Source organism: Bombus impatiens, unplaced genomic scaffold, assembly GCF_000188095.3.
Source record: "Bombus impatiens unplaced genomic scaffold, BIMP_2.2 scf_0724, whole genome shotgun sequence".
NCBI lineage: Eukaryota > Metazoa > Arthropoda > Insecta > Hymenoptera > Apidae > Bombus > Bombus impatiens.
Genome location: NT_177143.1, coordinates 87,272 through 110,974, shown reverse-complemented (window position 1 = coordinate 110,974; position 23,703 = coordinate 87,272). Strand labels below are relative to the sequence as shown.

Here is a 23,703-nt window from a genome sequence, read left to right as displayed (position 1 = left end):
GAAAGTGGAACACGCGTTATTCGCCATTTTTCCATCAAGTTAAAAAGAAAAAAAAAAAAAAAAATAGAGGGAAAGAACGGTTTTTGGAAGCCGCTTGTTAGCAGGAACTTTAACGAAGCCGACATTGTGGAAACACGTTAGCGAACTGGAAAATGGAGATAAATGTGCGATGATGGATGGCGTGCTGTGTTCACTGAGCAATACCGGATGTAAATATTACTCGGATGTTACTCTCGGATTTATTGTTGCACCTATCGTTGTACCGCGTCGGTCTTGGAACGTTTATTATGTAATAAAGTGACTACACAAAAGTGCTTTCGTGTATCCTTATTTTGCAACGAAGCCTCTTCTGGGCTGTATATTTCATTTTCATGGTGCTAACTTTTCGTAGATAGTACAAAATTTCTTAACTAATACGAATTCGTTACGATTGCCTCGAGTTCTCACTACTCTTACCTTTGCTTCTTTGCTTCCGTTTTGTTCGTTTAGATAAACGCGATCGTACATTTCGAATGCATAAAAATGCACAAAGTTAACTCCAAGATACGCTTACTTTTATATTCGTTCGTTTCAGCTAACGACAATCAAATTTGTGCAATTGCGTGGAATAGACGGCGTATTGTAGTCCTTTTTTTAAAGGAAACGAAAGGAAGGTGGGAAACAAAAGGGTAAAATTCTCTTTGTACAATAAAAAAGTTTATGTAGAATCTATAATATTATAAGAAATAATTAACAGGGGCAATAGAAGTTGTTATTTTAAGTTTCAAGTTTACTAAGAATTTTCCAATTTCAATGCCAGTAGAGGGAAAGCCGTATTGCAGTAAAACATGTGATACGTATTCAAGGTAAATATTCTGATTTCTAGAAGAAACAGTGCTATCTTCGTAGACAAGCGACTGTTACTTGCGTTTCCAAGAATATTCCCTCTTCCAAAGGAAGAAGCTTTTCTGTATCCAGAAAGAGATTCTGTCAACTTGTCATGATAGAAATTATTAACGAAGATGAAACGTTTTATATAAGTAAAGCTAGAGCAAACAGAAAAAAAGTGGGGAAAGTGCTTCAACCCTCTGGAGTATCGTTTTTCCCTTAAAAAATGAAAAAAGAAAAAAAGAAAAGAAACATCGAAACATCACTGTGAACATTAAAAAATGCAACATTTTTAATAATGTAAGAACATTTCAATGTAAGACAGAAAAACGATTCTAGCTGAGTTTAACAAGATATTAATCATAATTTGAGGATTTGTTTCTTAACGACCGTTCCAGTGTATCTATCATCCATTTTATCACGATTTCCGCAATTATTCGTCATAGAATAGGGTTACAGCAAGATCGAGAAAGCAAAGATCGTAGCGGTTTACTTAGGCAGAAATAAGAGATAAGAGAAAGAAGGTCTCAGAGAATTGGACACGCTTTATTTGTGTCAACCAGCAAGGGTTACTTTAGACAGTTCTGGGAATTTCCGCGCGACAAGGGGATGACATGTAACCATACACCGTGAAAGCTTGACACTTTCAGGCGAGAACGTTGAAAAGGTCGAGAGTGATTTAATTTACGGCGATATTTATTGAGAACCTCGTAGAAAACTGTTACGTATCTGCGATTTTATAAATCCGTGATTTACTAGAAAGAAGATGAAAAATTTTCTGACGGTGATATTACACAAAAGAAAAAAAAACAAAAGTACATGTAAGACTGGAAAATTAAAAGTAAGTGCTGCGAGAAAATTGAAGATAAAATATTCTTTTAACCCATTTCTATCTTCCTTTTATCGTAAAGATGATATTAAAGAGAAAAAGGTTAACAAGTCTATGCAAATTTGAGATCGAAGATTCTCTTCATTTCTCATTATGTTAACGTCTTTAATTAAAAATTAATTATCATGCTCGGAGGAAAATTTTATATGCTACGTGGACAAAGTAACGAAAGCCACGTAAAATAGAGCTAAAAGCAGAAGTTTTAAAGTTTTCTTCGATGTTAGCTCATTAGATTCAACTAGAATCAAACATACGATAAACACTTATTATTCGAGTTATAGTACCATGCTAGAATAATATACTTATAATTCTCAATGAGCATTGATTGTAAAATTCTTCCAAATAAAAAAAAAAAAGAAAAACAAAACGATATTAGCTACGTAAAATGAACTACAAGACTAACACCATTTACTGAACTAAACACCTGGCGATTTAGATTAACGTTTTGAGGCGAACGCAACTGGTTCGATCGATCCTTTAATTGGAAGGAATGGTAAACAGTAAAAGAAGACTACAGCCGTTTGACGTGGTTCTTTAACCTATTCAACCCTCTTGATGTCTTCGAAAACCATCGTCCCATGTCAATTATTCGACAGGGTCGGGACTAAAGCACAAACCACAAAAGATCTTACGTATCTTCGGAAACTTTAATTCGATCGTAAGTTTCTACGTAATAACAAATGAATGTTATTCAATCATGTTATTTCTTTCTGTCGTACGTACATTATATCGGGTATTTAAAAAAATATTGTTGCTTGAGTGCAAAGGAAAATCCAAGATAAAGGTAAATAATAAAAATAAAAACATGCATTTGCATAAACATTCGTAATCTCAGTTATCATTTTTAGTAGGTGAACAAATATTTCTTTAGATTCTATTCTTTAGTCGCTTCAATAACAAATATCCGGACGTTAACAAATTTAAATGTCTAAATAACAATGAATGGCAGTAAAAGCGTCAACTTGTACAAACATCCACGTCCAAGAATAACAAACAAGAAAGAGTGAAATACTAAATTTAAGAACAACCTACGAGTTCGTCGGTTTGTATTCTCAAGTCGATGATTCAATTCAAATTGGTTACAAACCTTTCGACAGTGAAGGCGGTGATGGTCAGAACGGTGGCGTTCGCGGACGTCTCCGCGGCGAAGCTTTGAATAATGCAGAACGCCTCGCCAAACACGTACGGGAAATGCGACCAGATGTAGCACATCTCTGGAGGCAGGCCGGATATCAGCAGCAGTAAATCAGAAACGGCCAAGCTGAACAGATAGTAGTTGGTGGCCGTGTGCATCGACTTGTTACGCGCGATCACAACACAAGTGGACACGTTGCCGATTAATCCGGTGAGGAAGATCACCGTATAGATCACCGTGATCGGTAAAACGATGTACAACGGATCTCGCCTCACCGTCGAACAATTTTCCTGCTGCAAATATTCGGCGATTGGTCCCGTGTAATTCTCCCATTTACCTTCAGAGGCCAGCGAATCTTCGTGACTTCCGGCCAATCTCATGCTATCTCCGATTATTATCGATCCTTCCGAACCGATCGATTTGTTCGACGAAATCATTTTTCTCCACCAGATTCCGGCTGATTCTGAGAGATTCTGTGCAATCGGGTAACGTTGACTAGCTTTCTGCACGATTGACTAGTATAGAATTAACTTTGACATTAATTAACCACGTTCGTGCTGCGTGCACATTTTAATCAGCGAAAGTTTCAGCGAATTTTTTATTCCATCGTTTCGATCGAATTCGAATCGCCTTCGTCTCTTTCGTTTAATCGTAATCGATATGGTAGTCGATCGGAAGGTTAAATCACCGCGTGTTCTGTTTGTAAATTGAAATCTCATAAGCTTCGGTGTATCATAAAGGTCTGTTTTGATGATCTGTTGACGATGGTACGAAGGATACAACGAGAGATAGGTTCGGTTGCGTCTTTCTTCGACATTTTCGAGTACTTCCAAGGACAGAGGCGAACCCTTGGTATCCCTCGAGGACGATTAAGTCAATTCCAATCAATTTACCGAGGTCGACGCGAATAGATGGTTCGATCAGACTCGTCGTGGTGTCTTTATTATCAATCCACGCGTCAAGTGGTCTGCGAAGAGCGCTTCTTCTCTCTTGGTCTTCATTTAAACTCGATAAGTTAGCCTCGAAATTTTTATGAAATCGAAGAATATTGGAAGATAAGTTGTTGAGTGTTATTGGTCGATTTCTGTGGTTGAAAGCGTTCGAATCAATTTGCGGCTTTAAAAATAGGTCGGTCGTTCGATCGAAACACAGCTGATCACTGTATCTTCAGGGACGAATAGAATATGTCGTTGGTCTTCGCTGAGACATATTAATAGAAAATCGTCAACGGGGCAGGATGAGCTTATTATGATTGCTCTGGTCTGCTAAGCATCCAATCCACGTGTCGTCACTCGGAGATTGTCTTTCCACGATACTTCCGGTCTAAGGTGTCCGGCCGTCTCGTTCTTTTTTGCAGTAGGTCTCAGAGATTGGATCGTTGGTTTGACGCTATTATTCCGTAAGATGGATCTTATTAGAAAAAGTGTCTGTTCTCTTCTAACTCTTTTTAACTTATGAAAATGTTCTTTCAATTTTCATTATAAAAGTCCAACATTTTTTCGATGAACTTTACTTCAATTTCTCTTACGAGATTTTAAATTTTCACGACATCATTTTCGATTTTTATCAGGGACTTTTAATTTTCAACGTAATTTCTTTCGGCTTCTGGTATAAACTTTTCAATTTTAATAAATACAAGTCCTTTTTAATCTTACTATGAAATTTAAAATTTCAACGATTTTCATCCAAAACTTTTTCTATATTTTGTTATGAATTTCTTTCTGATTATGTATATGAGAATTTTCATATATCTAACCCTGGAATTTTCTTTCATTCAACTCTGGAATTTTTCAATCGCACAAACTTTACTTCCTCATTTTCTCTTTCTTTCGGATGGAAATGTTCGACGATTTCAATTTTACTTACCGTACCGTAATAGCAGGTGATTTTATTAATTACATATTCCAATTTAAGCGTCTAGTTGTCGATTATGTCATTCATCGATCAAATTAAATCTGAATCGTGTCACTGTAATCAAGTTCGAATCAAATCTAATTGTACACTGATCGTTCGTCTAATCATTGCCTTCGATATACCTCGCAATAGTTTCGACCACTATTCTGTGTAATAGTAATTCGATTCTTGGTTGTATGTCATTAGTATCTATGACGCGATTAACACGCGACGCCGTACAAATGACTTGAGCGTCGTTTGATTATTCAACCAACTGTAAACATGCCTGAAAATGTTTGCACGTGCGAACAGTTTTGGCCTTTTCTTATTTTTCCTTCTTTGTTTATCAGAATAATCAATCCAACGTTATTAACGTAACTAACGCCAATTAATCGATCGTTATGTTAAATTTGTCCAGCTATCTCGTTTACGATGCGAACCGATTATTCCTGGCCTCGTTTCAATTGATCGCACGATTTCAATTCAAATCATTTTTCTGTCGCTTTGTTCGATTGAAAATCTTACGGAAAATGACTGAAATTGTGAAAAATACGAAATGTTAAAGAAAGTATAAAAATACAAGTTACGTTTCTACAATTTCTTTTCCACGATTGTTACGATACTTCGCCGATAAATTAGTATTAAGATGCTTCTAATCGATATCTATACAATTTTATAATTTATAGCTGTTATGATTGAATCCCATGCGATTTTCATCAATTTGTCTCGTACTACGCGACGGTAAATTATTTGATTTATCGTAACGATACGGTTCTAGTTTAAATTTCATGATGCTTCGTCTAGACGGACACGCACATGTTCATACTCGCAGATCACGATAATCTTTCATTACGTTTCCAATGTGCTTAAAAATAAATTTCATACGTCATTTAACTCATCTTTATGTCTTTTGTTACGATGAATTTAACACTTTCTCCACTATTGTTCGTTCTTCGATCAATTTCGAATCAAATGCTCGCTAAAATAATTTGGTCAATCAAAGTATCGGCGATTATTTTCGCTGGAATTTCCATTTAATTCGCGCCTTCAACTATAAATTAGTTCCAATTAGCTTCTACGTGCTTAGCTCAATTAATCTCAAACATTCTTAAAACTGAATCATTTTCGATCGTTCGTCAAAGTCAATCACCGTAGGACACTTCGCATTCAAATTTCAACAGTTCCTTCGTACAAGATGATTAATTAATCGTTTCGTCTCGTTCGTCGCGCTTTTGTGTCGTTTCTTCTTTGTGAATTAGGAAAGTTCACTCGTATATGAACGGTTCTCGATTATTGAAAGACAGTGCCGAGTTGTAAGTTGTTTGGAACTTGTGTTTGAAACAATTTCTTCGTCTAAGTAATTAGTCATTTGTTTTAATTAGCTTTTCGTTTCTATCGGAAATTGCATATTCTTTATAAAATACGGGATATCTTTTACAATCTTTTATAATATTTTTTTATTGTTTCTATGAATTATTTCTCTTACCTGAAACTTACTTCTGTGAGATCGTTGAAAATTGTTTCTCCTCTTCCAAGACTATCCATCAATTCTTTCTCTTCTTACTTCCCCTTTCAACTCCACTAATCTGTCAAACGCTGTATAACCTTCGTTTAAGTTTTTCTTCCTCTTTGTGATAATTGTATGGTATACAATTATCGATTTTTGCACTTCAAATTTATATTTCTTTATTAATCTGTACACTTAGTTCTTCGTAACACGGTTCAAGTTGAATTTTAAGAATGATTATTTAGATTATTCCCAAGCACGATTAAATTGTTCCCCTCGACCTTTACGATTTTTCGTTTCTTCCTTCCTTTAAAAACTTATTTCAAATTTCACTTATTTCGAATAGGATTTTATCAATTTTTAAGTAAACTGTACACAATCATCGTTAAACTGTTCGTTTCTTCTTCAGATTTAGTTATATCTTCTTTTTTCTGAAAACCTACTTGAAATTTAATATTTTTGTATGAAACTTAATTATTTTAATATTAAATTTTACAATTTTTAATTAGATTATTCACGATCATCCTCGAACTGTTCTTGTTTTTTTCTCAAAATGATTTATCTCTACCTTTCGCAGATAGATACAGAACATCTCTTCAAATTTTTCATTGTTTCCGTCATAAAACCAATGAGATTTTCTTCAAAGTTACACTTCTCCCTCGAAGACCTGTTTAATATTTTTCTTGCTTATCGCCAAGCTTCACCAACAGAAATAAATTTTTCTCGTCATCAAATTATTCACCGCATTAAACATCCTTTGAATTCGCACCTCAATTCCAATGATCGAGCTTCTTACAACCACAACAATCCATTCACTTCCTTATCTGATTGATCTAAAAAAAAAAAAAAAATCCTGTTCACGAAATGCCTTACAAGAAAATGCTTTTCATAACATGCACAATTGTTATAATGTTTCCTCGAATAACTTCAAAAGAAATTTCATTCGTTTCTTTCTTTTCCCTCTGACTTGACTATTCCTTTATGTCAAAAAATCAAGTCGCTGATTATTAAAAAATTCCTCCGGACAATCTCAAAGGTATCGTTCAACTCAGCTTCGCGATAATTCTTCGTCTCATCAACCGGTTGACTCTAACGAAAAGAATTATACTCTCCCAGTTTCTCTGTTCGTTCGCGTGGCTCCCTTTCGTGACACGAACGCGATTAGAGCGCGGTTTGCGCGCGACTGAACATTCTTCGACAACGTTCGAATCGTCCACGCTTCTCCTGACCGTCGCTGAAATGGCGAACTGATTCTCCCATCTAACAGATTATTTCGAGCGCAAAATCAATCTAGCACGAGGTATATTATACGATCCACCATGCGTTATCTTCGATCGTCTCGTAAATGGTGTTGTCTCAACGGTGTCAAGAGAAACGCTACGTGACAATATTCCCGCAATAGGAAATAGAGCAAACGTATCTGTTTTATCTGCCTGTCCGTGATAATTGTTGTGTCAGTCTTTAATCGTGTGTCACTTAACGTTAATAGAATACGAGCATCTTCTGTAATTATTGATGTTAAGTTCGTTTCAAACGAAATTGGTTCAAGTCTCGATTTGATGGACGTTTGTTTCTCGATGTCTCTTTGGATTTTCTTTTCTGTTTGAATCGACATTCTGTTCGAATCTAACGTAAACTTCTGCTCTTTTTAGGAAATAGTGTTGATTCACCTTGTGCGTCTAAGATTAACAATAAAATTTACAGATTAATTATTACGTATAAATTTACAGGAAACAGTACAGAGAAATACAATTAATTTATTATTGAATAAAGTTGAAATTAAATGTTTAGAAAATAAATTGGCTGATAATCAAATTGGTAAAATTCCAAGACGAATTCATATTCTAATTGATTCAATAATTACCATAAGTTGCATCAAAAAAAAAAAAAAGAAAAAAAAGAAGAAAAATACTGACGAATTCAATGGAACAGAATAAGCTGACGGTGTGATAAAAATGATAGATGATGTCATTAAATTAAGCGAATAATTCTTTTCATTCTTCCCCTATACTTTTGAAACGTTGCTGATGAGCACAAAAAATTGTAGAGTACCTCGATGCTAATTAATCTCTTTCAATATTCACTATAAAAATCCTTTTCCTTTCTCAGACGAAGTAACTTTACGGTTAAAATTGAAGAAAAATCAATATCATTGGTATTTATGACGTTCACGATAAACGACAGAAAATATATGTGTACCCTCACGAACTTTTACAGAGAAGCGATATTTATATGAAATTTCAATATCTCGTGTCATACGTATCGTTGAATCGTACATAGTACAACTTGAGAGTTATAAAATTCTGCATCGATGAACAATTTCGATTCACTTGTTCTACAGCATCGGTATGAGATATATAGCTATCCTTTTTTCTTTTATTTTTTTTTTTTAACGCTCCTACACTTTCTACGCTTTCTTTTTTTCGCGACTCTTTTATTCTCGTCTAAAAAGGAAAAACTACCGGTATTTCACACTTTTCATCGTGCATTTTCCCTTCAGTCTTTTTTTATATTTCTTCGAAAGACAGAAAATATTCGCGTATCGCTCGATATAACTACACAGAAAGAAGATTTTTATCCAGAGATCGCGCCGTTTGTTACAGAATTATATAAAATGACTACTATATTACAGAGCTATTTGTAACTTACAAAGGACGCTGTGGTAAATTTTTTTTTAGATATTTGCCGACCACCACGAGGGGACAGAGAAAAAATAGAATTCATTCATAACGTACGAAATTAGCAGATCTATTTGAGAAAGATTCCAAGATACTCGATTCATTCGTGTAATTTGTTTACAGCCATCTAAAAAGAATAATCCTCGTGAATCTCATTTCGCTTACATCGTATCAACCATACAATAGCAATATGAAAAATAAAATTTCTGCTTCCTATACTTCGAGCTTCTGATTTACAAACATTCTACTAGGAAAAATAATTCCTTTGCTGGAAATATCAGATATACCGTATCGATACAAAACGCATATGGAATAAATCTTGCAATTAAAATCAATAATAAAAATTAAGGTTTTCGTGTATGTTGAAAATCGAAGGAAATATCTTCAACACGTATCTTCAACACCGTTGTACTCTATATAATAATATAATAAATATAATAAATATTCTATGTAAGATAACTCTTAGTTTCTAACAATTAGAAACAACAATGTAGATAAGGAAGAGACACTCATTTAAAACAAACTAGAAAGGAAGTTACATTTATGAAGATAATACTGAATTATCGCGAATTGCTCTTTTTTTTTTTTACTTGCTGACGAGGAGTATTATTCTAACTGAAGGAACTCCTTCTCGTTGAGACAGTCCCTAGTAATGACAGTATGATGGGTACTTGGGTGACTTTAAGGGAACTCTGTTTTTTACGACCTTTCCTTTGCACAGTCTTCGGAAGGAGATAGAGGAAGAATACAATAGGCGCTGACGAGCTACTCTATCGCATGCTCATTTATGAAACCCTTAAATTACCCAATTGTTGTTCTGGAACCATTGACGAACGAACATAATCACACCATATTAGAATAACACTGTTCGCCACACTTATTGTCAGATCGAAATCAAACAGTCTGTCCACTGAGTGTGTATTCGATGTTCCACTTGAGAACTTGAGTTTACTGTCACGGGAATGACACATGTGGTTTATGTTAACCAAAGAATTCTTTGTACGAAGTGTTTCGTGTTCTATTCTACAAGATAAATAGAAAATTAGGTTCCATTCAGGAAACGAAGAAGTCTGAAACGGAGAATTTGAAGAATTAAGAGTCCCCAACTTCCGATCAATTCTTAAATTCTACGAGAAGTTGTGAAGATAGAAAAAATTGCCGAGATCCAATGGAATTCTCGAATCTGAATAAAAAATGCAGAAACTTGCAAAATAAAGACAAGATGAGAAACGAGTGAAATATTTATTTTTCGCAGCTTCCACGAAAATCCTTTAGAGAGCTGAGACGATTTGTTACGTGTCTTATATATGTTGAATAAGAAATTTCCCATACATAGTACCAATTCCACGTTACATTTTACGAGTGAAACTCGTAACAGTTTTGCAGCTGTGATCAAATTTCCAAGGAGGAGGAAAGAAAGCCAACAAACTCTCTTATTAAATAGCAACTATTTTAAACAACAGTTGCATTCACAGAAAACACAGGAATCCTACAGTGCTCCGAAATGGTTGGTTACATGCGAAGTTATAAGTTATTGCACGTAGCGTACTCCTTACTACCATTTTCCAAACTTAAAAACTTCCATTTACGAAACAATTCTCAAGGAATCCCGAGAAATAAGAAAACTCTTTCGCGACGTTCATAGAAATCTTACAGAGTATCAAAATAATTGTTTCTAAATAAAAGCTGCCGGTATATACTTCGTATACTCTGATTTTGTTTCACGTACATCTGAAATATAAAATAAACTTCTACTCACGAAAGAATTCCAGAAGAAAGAACAAGTGACAAATAGAACGGAAATTTTGAAGAGCGCGAAAGCAATTTGTCACGGGTGTTGCAACTTTACCAAAGAGCTCTGTGTTCTACCTTGAGACGTATCGTCTTCGTGTTCGCAAGGAAATTTCAAAAGAAAGAACTAAGAAAAATCAACAGAAACTGCCGTGTAATGTTAGTATTTAACATTTTCAATAGCATGTAATGAGAACAAAATAAGAGTTTAGCGTTGATACTTGAATAACATATTTGCATAACATTTGGTAACTACGAAATAGTTTAATATTAATATTTAATATTTACGATTTTTCACAACACTCACAGAAAGCACAAAAATCTAAAAAGACACCGAAACCATTAGTCACACGCGTAGCTCACTAAAGGTACCTTTCGCGAAACGAATTCGCCAATGAACTTGAGTCTCTTTCCAAACATTGGTGTTGTTCGTCTGGAATCAACAAAGAAGAATGTAATGGAATATTTGGAAAGATAAGAGACAGGTTAGCGATTTTCATGGATGTTGGCACAGGCAGCGTGTTTTGGAATCGACCGATGCCCACGAGAACTGAACGCGTTCTGAGCGTGCGGTGGCGGTGCTGAGAATTTGAAAGAAGCGTCGTTAGGCGGTCTTCACAACAAAACGCGCTGCCTTCGCACCTGCGTCTTCCGCCCCCGGCTGACTCGATACGTCGCCACGTGTTTCAGTAAATCGTATTCCAACTAAAGCAACGAAATAATGAATCGTTTCCTCATTGCTTCATTATTCCGTTATTTTATTCAGACGAAGCAGATTTCTTTTGTCTTACGATCAAATAATTTTCTATTTCGGTTAACACTGGCGAATAAATTTCAAATGAAAATTAATTACATTCACGGAAACAGAATAATTTGGATTTTAACATTAAGTGAAGCCTCGAGTAATTGTATTTTGCGAATATTCCACTTACAAACAGTTTAATCGAATTATTTCACAACGTAACATGCATATAACATTCCCTCGGAATTTTTTTGAATTTTAATTCCAATCAACGTCTGAATTTGTGTGATGACATCGATGTTTCTTCGCACCAAATACCAATTAAAATGGATAATTATTTCATTTGGTAGCTAAATAATAAAGCAATTCGAAGAGAAATCACTTGCTTATAATGCAATTCGTCGAATTATTCGCTAATTAATGTATAATTATTTCGAAATAATACCTGGCCAAAGAACTGGATACGTATCATTTTAATAATCATTTTTCCAATATTTCATGTAAATAAAACCGAAGCCTATTCCATGACAGTATTGAAACGCAATTGTTTACTATGAGGCTGGAATATCGAAATGGAGATCGATCGAAGGTGTAAGTATTTATTTAATTAATGGAACGACGGATTAACCGGGAAATTGAATTTGGATGATTCAACAGAGAAGGTGCGAGGAATGTTTGGATGCACGGCATTCATGAATGCGTATGTGAACTTTTTGCGAAGTAAATAGTTGTTCAGGAACTCGCTTCCAGAGGATTATTAATCGTTTTATTTGTTGGGAAAACTGGAATTCGTGATTGTGCTTATGCAGTCATTGGAAATTCTACTTTATATTTAAATCGATCGGATGCCGAGATTAAAATATTTGCAAATATGAAAATATCGATGTGAAATAATCAATGTAAAATGATATGAAATAATTAATGGAATATATTTGCAATAGAATGTTTCTGCAGGTATCGTTACCTTAAAATTATCTTCGATTTTCGAAATGCAATAATTAAATTTCAAATTTCAAACCGTAAGAAATTTATAGGAAATTCTCGAAATTTGAAATTAAATTTGAAATTATAATATCTTACGGCTAGTATCCGATTGCATGTTTCGAATTCGAATGTTTACGTTACGATAATTCTTTGAACCTCAATTTAGTTTCAAAAAAACTAATCGTAAACTATCCTTGAAAGTGAAATCTCCAAAATTTTTGATGACTTGCCTATCGTATGACGAAAGTATCCTAATAATATATAGACATAAAGTCCGAATATTATTTCACAATATGTAACTCTCGACAGTACTTTTTCTTTTAAATAGCCTCAAATTCTTACCATATGAATCTTAACCATATGAATTATAGTCTTGATGAATAACAATTTCCCTAGTAATTAAAAACACCAGATATTTCAATCATGGATATTTCAACATAAATACATACGATCAAATATTAGACCATTCCAATCGTCTAGCAACAAAATGTCAGTCGCCGATTTTCAATCGAAAAAAAAACATACGGCTGGACGCTTGGGAAAATTGTCTTAAAACACGTAACATTATATTAACACAAAACACGTAAAACTATGTAACAGGGAAAATTTGAAGAAGAAAAGAGAGCTGCATCTCACCTGTTGCACGGAATATGCATACTCACCCACCATGGGCCCGATTCTTCTTAACGTCACGACTTATCGAACGCAAACGATCATCCATGGAGCATTTTTCTCGGATAAGAGATGCTTTAACTTGACGGATGCTAGGCGACCGATCACTATCGATTTCCATCGGCTATCGCTGGTTGCTCGAAACACGAACAAGCTGCTCTACCTATGTTGCTTTCCAATTTTAATCCAACGGCGGAGGAACTGCGTCACCTGTTGCGTTCGATGCATCATAACGGGTCACTGCATAAGTGAAAGCAGATAGCGCCCTGATAATCGTGACAGCATTTTTTTAACATTATTTATGGATACTATCATCTAGAATTAATATCGAAGCTTATTTTATCTAGAAATTTAATCCTTCAGCAAACTCACCCGTCCCTTTTCTATGCTGATTAAACGGTTACCATTATTTCGAATTGATTTAGAAGAATATTTCATCTGGAAATGCAATTTCTCAGTAGAATTATCCCTCTCTTTTCTACGACCATTAAAATTATCGTTCGATATTGAAAGTATTTGATTAAGTAATACAATCGAGTAAGATCATCCTCTTGTTTCCGTGGTAATTAATGGTTACCATTGTTTGGACTTAGTTTGTAGAATATGGTATTTAGAAATAGGGTCCTTAATAACGAAATAACCTCTCACGCTTCTATGGTAATTAATGGTTACAAGCAGGATTATTTCAGTGAGCACAACTTCAGTGCATCTCTTCGTTGTATTACTTTAATTGGCTCGTAAAGTAATTAGCGTTCCCGGATATTTTAATATTCAATCGAATCAAAAAGTGAGTCGTAAGTATGATGCATAACAATAATAGCGAAGATTTTCGATGCTTCGTTGATTCGTTGCTTGTAGAAAATTTATAGCGTACAATCAACGATAAGTTTTCGGTGTTACGGATGCGGGAAAAAGTCAAGAACGCATATTTTTGGGATTAGGATGCTAAAAGAAAGTTTATGGCTATCCAAGGTTTTACGTACACGCGATCGAACGTCTTTTTCTAGGAATGGCTGCGTACTTCCTCCGAATTGAGTGAAAATAATCGTAAAACAGAGCTTCTACATGATATGGAAAATACGAGCGTAGGACGATAGTCGACTGGAATTGTGACTGGAACGGGCATCGTTTTCTTCCATTGAATTTTTATATCCGAGGATTATCTTAACATGTTGATTCATCTGGGTGAATCGATGGGCGAACATTTTTTAAAAATCCATATGACGATTTACGAGTGAAATTGTTGCGTTATTGCGATATACAGGGCGGTTGGTAACTGGTGGTACAAGCTGAAAGGAGGTGATTCTACGTAAAAAAAGAAGTCGAAAATATAGAATAAAAATTTTACGTTTGAGGCTTTGTTTTCGAGAAAATCGACTTTGAATTTTCGCTCGGTACGCGTGCACTTTATCACGTCTCGTTATAACGGATTTCACTGTAGATCGTTGTCTCGATGGAAAAATTAAAAAAAAAAAATTTTTATTCTATATTTTCGACTTCTTTTTTCGCGTAGAATCACCCCCTTTCCGCTTGTACCACTACCAGTTACCAACCACCCTGTATATATATAACATCGTAAGAAATCGGAATATAAAAAATAGCTTGAGAAGAGAAATGTATACTTCCTCGCCTTTTAGCCTTCGTTTCTCAACCTAATCCTAATACTAATCCATAAACGAGTAAACGTTTTTAGTCTACCGACACATTTAGCCTAACTGACAAAGTTAACTTTTTGATTTAATCAAGAAATCTCGCCCGGTCCGTATCATTGGAAGTTCTATGACCGTTTTCATTTCTTTGTTCCTGACTTCTGCCTCCTTTCTGGCTATATTGAGATATTTTTTCTTGCGAGAAAGGCTAAATATAACGACGACAACCTTTTATACACGTGCGTAACTTATAATGGATCTATTTTTGACTAAACAAATATTTTCCATACACTAGAGATTTTCCGTTCATTATCAGAGTCTGATGTCATCAGAATACATTACAGAATATCGTCCTTGACTCACTAGTCCAAATCCTTTTTCGTATTTTTAATTTAAATTATTTCGGGTGTCGGGATGTCGTATGGTCGATCTTCCGATAATTTCTCCTTAGGAATTGATCCTGAAACTATCGACATTATGCGTTCGAAGAAATCTTGGTAAATGATGAAGTCACTGTTAACCTCTTATGAACGTTGATCAAGTTCGTTGGATTGTTGTTACACTTGGAATTATTCCAACGCAGAACTAAATTCTTCAAGCCTTCGAAAACAGAAACTTCCGTCCAATGATATCCGCAACTTTCCTCGAATCGCATCTCGAATGAACGTTCTAACATTTCACGCTTCGTTTTTGAAATTTTATGATATCATATCGTTGAACGATTAAACTCAAGCAGGACTGCTTGATTAATACATCGTTCGTTTATTTGTCTGCTTTCGTGAGCACAACATTTTTCAATATTCAATCTGTGGCAAAAGAAATGGGCAAAAGCATCGAGTTACGACGAATTATCAATGAGGATACAATTATGAATAATTAATTATGATGAAAGATACGTAGAGAGGCAGAGATTGATAAAAAAACATTTTATTACATAATTTACGATAAATTAAATCTTTCGGAGCTTCTTACTTGAATTTTAGGACTTGACGATAAAAAAAACACTTTATTATATAATTTACGATGAATTAAATCCTTCGGAGCTTCCTATTAGGATTTTAGAACTTCAATGACAAATCAGAATTTGCCCCAGCTGAGTAGTTCGGTGGTCCGACTAATTACTGTTATGATTTCATGGCGAAAACTGGTTATGTTTTAGAATTATTACACCGTAACGCTTATTCATTAGATCAGAATCACTGTGGGACAAGATAAGCAGTTTATTTGCGAGCTAAGGCTGAGAAAATTACAAAGGAAGAAAGATAGTCTTATTCTTCTTTCGACTGCAATAATTCCAACTCTACAATGATCGATCGAACATTCGAAAAACCATATAGTACACGGTCAAAGATCATCTTAGATTTCACTAATCTTGATTTCGATCTCGATCGATGTTTTTTCGGTAAGTTGCCAACGATTTCATCAAAATCGTGTTACCTAATACGCTATTACACGATGGATTAGAAGTTGATGTCAATTTCAATTTTATTTTATCGCTGCTTAACTTATTCGTGTGGCAGTTGTGATTTTGATGCGAGATGTATTACATACCATCAAATGGACAAATACCATATTTGTCAACAGTTTTGGTGTACTATTCATTTCTACGTTTCAAGACTCTAGAAACGCGTGCTTTCCATAGATTACTATGAGATTTGTTTTCGAAACTTCACGGCTTTTAAACTATTAGATTGGCAACAACTGCGGATTGTGGTATTGACAATACCACCTACTGACAAAATCCGCAATCACTTAGTTGCCAACCTAATAGTTTAAAAGCCGTGAAGTTTCGAAAACAAATCTCATAGTAATCTATGGAAAGCACGCGTTTCTAGAGTCTTGAAATGTAGAAATGAACAGTACACCAAAACTGTTTGTCAACATATAATACAATTAACGAGGATTTAATCAACGATGAACACGTCGATGTAGAAGAAAAGAATCGAATTAGGATATAAACAAGCAAAGAATCTCCTTCGTGAATCTTATCTTGTGAACGCGAACGTGATATAGAAGGTTAGGTTGTCCAAAATGTTTCTTTCGTTTTATGAGGAAATAATAGACGCACAACGTTTTTTCTTTTATATTATTTTGTCGAATTACGTACGATCCATTTTGTTCTGTTGAGATAAATTTCACAGACTTGGTTTCACGTCTGTACAAAGGTGCCTTGTTATAAAAAACACGTTTGCCAAAAAAGACACTTTTCGGACTGCAATTACAGGTCCATTTTGTATATGTATCGTACGTACATCTTTATAAAATTGTAACTCAATAAAGGGAACACCGAATAGATTGTGTTTATCGTACATAATATAAAGCCTAAATCCGAAACTCTGTGATTAAGCTTTCCTTACTGATTACTGTGAAACTTCAATTTGTGTCAACCATTTTTTCGAGATTTTTCACGAAGCCACACTACGTTTTTTGGTATCTTCTATAACGGACAAATACGACAAATCGAAAGCACCGATGTAGCTCCTTTGTTGCCTCTCTTAGAAAATATAGATTGGAATAGTCGTGTAAAATGTGTATAATACGATGCCTTTTGTACACGTGGATCGTTCAAAAAGATGATATGCTGAAAATGCTAAACTTTGATGTCGATGTCTCGAACGATATTTCATTCTATGAAACTCGCATACTACGGACGTTAAAACTTGAAGCGAAAAGAAGCTATAGAATATGGAATACATGAATTATTATTCGCACATGCAAATCGAACGTTAATGTTTATGTGATTAGGATTAATGTTGTTCTATGGGCCAATGTACAGTGCCAGAGTAAGAACGTCACCTGTTTTGGCCATAACAGAGATTTCTGCTATCTCCCGTTAAACGCGATTCGTTATAAATTCCTGAATACAAATTCCAGTTTTACCAGATACTTAGCGACACCTGCTAAGGAATATGACAAAATGAAACCACCTCGTTTGGTGCATCGATACTGATACGCGTACAAAACATACGACCTTGCGCCAAACTCGAAACGACTCGTATGGATGCTGTTCTCTGATTAGTTCAACGCAGTACGAGGAATGCTGAAAATTATACAAATTTTTCATACAAAATATTATTCGCAGGTAATCGTAGATCACTTAAAAATCATCTGACGAACTTTCAGATTCTATTTCACCAAATCCATGTTTCAGATGAATTATGGAAGATCGTGAAACGAGAGTTTGAAACAGCTTTGCTCTATACTTAATATGCATAGCATAAATCACGACTACACGCGTCGCTGATCAGAACAGAGAGTAAAAATGGCGTGGAAACGAGAACGAATTTTAATTAACCGGTCACAACATAGCTTTCGGCGAAAACCAATTAACGTCGAACTGTATTTACGCCGTCAGCCAGAACAAACCATATGTTCCGATCACAAATCGTTGAATAATTAATTACGCGTGGAAAATATTGTGTTTCAATGGAAGTTGCGCCGAATGTCGGGTCGTTCTACTGAATGTTTAATAATCAGGGACTTTCAGTACGTGGGACGAGGCTGCTAATTGTTTTGTATCGTCTCGACTAATAGTCGCCTGTTCGATTGCATGATCCGGATAATATCGATGAATTTCCAACGATTCTATTCGTGTTTTGACGAGTGTTTGTTTAGTTCTCTTCTGTTTCGTATCGTTTATACAGGGTGATTGGTAACTGATGGTACAAGCGGAAAGGGGGTGATTCTAGGCGAAAAAAGAAGTCGAAAATATAGAATACAAATTTTTCCTTTGAGGCTTTGTTTTCGAGAAAATCGACTTTGAATTTTCGCTCGGTACGCGTGCACTTTATCACATCTCGTTAGAACGGATCTCACTGTAGATCGTTGTTTCGATAGAAAAATTAAAAAAAAATTTGTATTCTATATTTTCGACTTCTTTTTTCGCGTAGAATCACCCTCTTTCCGCTTGTGCCACCAGTTACCAACCACCCTCTATAATAATATCAAGATCTCCGATTCATTTCTTTTTTCGTTCCTTTTAGCGAATTACGAGCTTATTATTTTGTACCGCTTTTACATACATCGCTTTGATTATTATTTCCGACTTTTATTTTTGACTTTCATCAGACAGAAGTGTCGCTTTGAATCAACAGAATAAGTAAAAATGTCTTTTCCTTATTACTAATTAAGCTTTTTTTCTGTGCTCGTAATTGGCGATAATTGAGTATATACTTCAATATACTGCAGCTCCTTGCATAGCTGTTGTTGCTTGCTTGCTTGTTTGTTTGTTTGTTTGTTTGTTTTTATTGAAAACTGAGTTCTATTTTGCTTTGATCAATTCATGGAGAACATGTGCTATTGTGGTTTACTGATCTAGTTCTGTTGTTTGTGTAAACAGGTTTCTAGAAGATGTTTATCGTCATTTAAGAGGATTTTAAGCGTTTGTGTTGCTTGCTGCGACTTCTTTCTTTCTTTTTTTTTTTCTTTTGATGCCTTTTCGGAGATGGAGGAATCAACGCGCGTTGATGGTTTTAAACGATAAGATATTACAATATGTAGATATGGGATTTATGGTGCTGAAAGCAGAATGGCGAAAGGTTCTATAGCTTCGTAGTGCCATTTAAATCGAATTTCTTAGGAGATAGCAGTTATATTTTAATGTTAACGTAAATAATCGGGTAATTAATTATTCGTAGGAATAAATTTGAAATATTATTCTCGCGAAAGTTACTGAAATTATACTGAGTTATACAATTACTGTATAAAGCCTAAATATTTCTACCAAACAGAATTACAGGAATTACAAATAAAGCGGAATTTTCGCGAGCGAATCTTTGCTTCGTAGAAAAAAGCTTTCGTAAAATTACTTTCGATTTCGACCACAGGAAAATACTTTTAGATTGGAAAATCTGGACAGATGTTTCTGCCGTTTTTCGTCCACGCGACGATAATTTACACGTCAATAGACGGTTGTTGCCGTAACAACAGGCGAACGTTCGAAAGGAGCTGCATTCTGATTTTAGACGCGGGCAGCTTGCCAATAATTATAATGCATCGAGCTTTTCAATCGGGCGGAAGCCCGCGGAACCGGTTGCGTCTCGCGATGGATAAATCTGTTCGTGATCGCCAGAAACGCAATCTAACGTTCTTGGTATCACGCGAAATTAACACGAAATGTTTTAATTCGACTGAAATTTGTCGCTGGTTCGCCTTGAAAACGGTAGATTTACATATTCCGCGACGATTAACTGTGCAAAATTATTCGCACGGTGGGACATTTCTTCGCGACGCGATCATATCGTATTGTAAAAAGATGAATTTTTTGGAAAGAATTTTGTCGATGAAGATAATGCGAATAACACGATGGTCGGATGATCTTTCAGGAATTTTTGAATTTCAAGATTACTTGTATTTTAGAGTAATTCTCCTAAGTGATAAAATAAAAATATTGGAATACATAGAATAAATCTTGTAAGAGAAATTCAAAATATTTTTAACGAAATAGAAACTTTGCGAGTCAGTAAAAATTTCCAGGCAATGATTTATCAGGCAGAAATAAAAATGACGAAGCGTCAGAAACCACGTAGCGTATAACGAAGCAACAAGGAGTTGATAATTCGTTTTGAAATTTGGAAACAATTGCTTGTTTCCTATTCTGCTCGATAAAATTCTCCACGCGTGTGCTAAGGGGACGAGCCCCGATTGTTCCCACAAAACGATCTGTTATTAAATTACACGCGACGTAGTGGCAAAGGACAATGTATGAAATCAGAGAATCGAAATGCAGAATAACGTGATTCTCTCTCTCCCTTTCTTCCTTGCACTTTTCAATAAAATATTCAACGGAGCTTGAAATGCCCGAAAATGAAAAAAAGTAAGAAGAAACATAAAAAAATACATTCGGCAAAACACGGAATGAATCAGAACTGTCGAGGAACGATTAAAAAATTCCGATGCGATAAGAAAATAGGGAAAGAGGAATGGATTCGTGAATTCTTTCGAAGAAAGTTGTTCATCTTAATTTTTTATTTATATTCGCTGTTTAAACTTAGCTTCGATGAAATGATCGAAGATAAGTGGAACTATATCTGAAGATAAGTAGTATGATTTCGTCGTATAACACCGTGTCAGGCTATCTCTTAACTATGATTCATTTATTACGAGCGAAAAGTTATCGTTATTTCTTCGACGCCAGTTTTATTTTTCCAAACCGGACAAATTGAACGAAGATAAAAATTAATTCAAAACGTGTAACATAGCATTAGCAGGTAGAAATACGAAGAATAAGTATATGTTTCGGTGATTTGTCAAGACTGTGCTGTCTTCAATGATTTCTGACCAATTAATCTGTCACTATCTTTCGTACAGGACTTCAAGCAACAAAATTCTTTCGAAGATATCGAATACTTTCGATATTGAAATGAATATAATAATCTGAAATTTTATAGTTGCTGCAATAAAATAAATACATTAATTATCGTTGACCTTTTAAGAAACTTAATTAAGAAATTAGAATAACGCAAGGGAATGCTAATATTACCGCGTAATTTCAGTATTACATGATAAATCTGAAATTTATTGGATGTTATTTTTTCAAAAGCCAATTTATAGTAAAATTGTGACTTTGATGCAACATCTTCTTACCAGCTTATACTTTCGTCTTACGTTCACGTTCAACCTATTTTTGTATTATGTTTTATGAATGATTAAATTCTCAAGCTCGGTTTACCAGAAAACGAAGTGTTGTGCGACAAAATTTTAGTACTGATCTTATATTTATTCTTTTCACGTGAAATTAATTCTATCACGAATACTGGGATATTCCGAATGTGTTTTTTAGTGACGATCCCTCGAAGAAATCCTTCAATTCGAATCAAAAAGTTTGATAACCATAAGGGAAAAGCTTTTGCCATTTTATATCGGTTTCTTCGATCTTTTCGATTCGTAATGTTCTGGGTGGCGGAAAATCTCAGTGACAAGAAGAAGGTAGAAGAAACCCGATTGTGCGTGTAAATAGCTTGCGATTGAACTTTAAAAAGGTCGCCACGCGACGTGAAGAAAAGGTGAAAGTTACACGATGGAGATTCCGATTTTTCAAACTTCCGCTCAGCTTCCAAATGGAGCGGAAACAATTTCCAATCGGGTGAGTTCCATGCAAATTTCGAAATTCGTCGGAGGCGTTAATACGAGAGTTAGAAAGGAGAATTTTGACAAGAATGACTTTACATTTTGAAGCACGATCGAAAATTCGACGGCTGAATGGAATTTTTAAAATGACGGCAATTGTTGGGAGCAATTTTTGGCCTATCGTGATCGAAGATTTGAATGTTTATGGCAACAGAGATCATCATGCGGAAATTAAAAATTTGCATTTTGAATTCCAAAGAATTCCAGAGTTAAATTTTCCATAATTAATTGTAGATATAATACTTATCCAAAAGCTGTTAAGTATAGGAATGAAATAGGAAATCAAAGAAGTAACGAGACAATTTTAAACGATAATAATAATATGCATATTAAATATAAATTTTAAGCATAATCAAATTTAGTGAATTGTAAAATATTTATAGAATCTATGGAAAATTCACTATAGAGATATACTGAAAGAGTGTTACTATACGTAAAGGAAAAGTCGATAATGCTTGATCGTTCGGTAATAATCATTTACTCACATTGCGAAGAATAGGTTTTGTGTATTATACAAACACAGGTTGAAAAATTAAAAGCTCAAGAACGTCCAGCGCGTATCGATAGAATACGAATATACATAATCTTATCTATCGATAAGATCTGATAAACGAACAGAATTTCCATGCGAAGCTTCATGTGCATTTTACTTGTCTCTCGAGGTGAAAAAAATCCACAAGAAAAATTCACGGCCACTTCGATACAAGGTAAAAAGAAGCGATAATCATTTGTGAAACATCTTTTCTACAGAAACTTCGTTAATTTTGTTCGTCGAGTTTGATAACAGGGATATTTCGATAAATAGAAACTTCTGGAACTTATTCGATCGTTGTTGATAAATTAATTTTTCGAAGCCAGTCATATATCAAATTCACATATCCATAATACATTCTTGTATACATCAAATATTCCTGTATATATTCAAATAAAACCTGTATATATATTTTTTTTAAAAAGCAATAAATAAATTTCTCGAATTCGATCGCTTATAAAGTCTTTCTTTACCTGGCGCATAAAATATTTCAACAAAGTTTGACCAAATGGAAAATACTACAACATCACTGACGAAAGACTACGATATTCTACAGAAGGCGATCAATCGATTATTTTTTTTTTTTTTATGTTTATTAAAATATACAATCAATTCTCGCGTTGAGAATTTTCAATAATTTTTCTGGCGTGTCGCAGTAACGTGGCTAATTATTTATAATAAGTTAATACTTATAGATAATACTTTATAGATAAGATAAGATAATAATTAATCGATTATTTGAAAGCGTTTGTTCATAAAAACATCACTTGGAAAGGCTAAGAACTATCGAAAATAATAATTAAAGACTGTTTTTCGAATCGAATAACGAGCGTCGACATTTCTCTAACATACATCCTAGATAAAAAAAAAGTACGAAAGAGGATAACGCAGGCTGAAGATAAGTGATAGATAGGAAATGGTGTATAGTGATGCCACTGTTGCGAATACGCTTTCACCGGACAGGAAACCGAAATGCTGCCGTGTCACGCTTCCGCTGAATACCTATGATAATACAGGATAGAGAACAACAGATGAAAAAATTAGCTAGATTACGTGGAAACCGGACAAAATAGCCTATAAATTATTTTCTGATAAGGGAGCACCGCTTTCAGAGGGATGAGGATGTTACTATTATGCCTATCTACCCTAAAAAGGTAGAAATAATCTTGAACGATCATCTTTTTCTTTTTGATACCTAATGATTAACATTTGGTAGATACACACAAAAACCTTCAG

At 34.8% G+C, this 23,703-nt stretch overlaps 1 protein-coding gene and 1 long non-coding RNA gene across 3 annotated transcripts in view; both read right to left on the bottom strand.

Annotated features, from left to right (window-relative positions):
- The window catches only part of LOC100750012 (pyrokinin-1 receptor), a 32,695-nt gene extending 26,100 nt beyond the window's left edge, over positions 1 to 6,595 (bottom strand). Inside the window, exons 1-2 of one of the 2 annotated variants that reach the window (XM_033322896.1) lie at positions 6,271 to 6,595; positions 2,844 to 3,364 (exon numbers count right to left, since the gene is read on the bottom strand). In XM_033322896.1, coding sequence (XP_033178787.1) covers positions 2,844 to 3,328 — 485 coding nt within the window. In that variant the 5' untranslated portion in view covers positions 3,329 to 3,364; positions 6,271 to 6,595. Of the gene's footprint in view, positions 1 to 2,843; positions 3,453 to 6,270 lie in introns of those variants that run through there. The other variant, XM_003492415.4, reaches the window with a different exon arrangement.
- A 214-nt stretch (positions 6,596 to 6,809) lies between these two features.
- On the bottom strand, positions 6,810 to 11,320 carry LOC112213514. The gene is made up of 2 exons (XR_002947396.2): positions 11,068 to 11,320; positions 6,810 to 7,124 (listed from the first exon to the last, which is right to left on the bottom strand). It is a non-coding gene; the product is annotated as an uncharacterized LOC112213514 (long non-coding RNA).
- Positions 11,321 to 23,703: the final 12,383 nt, after the last annotated feature.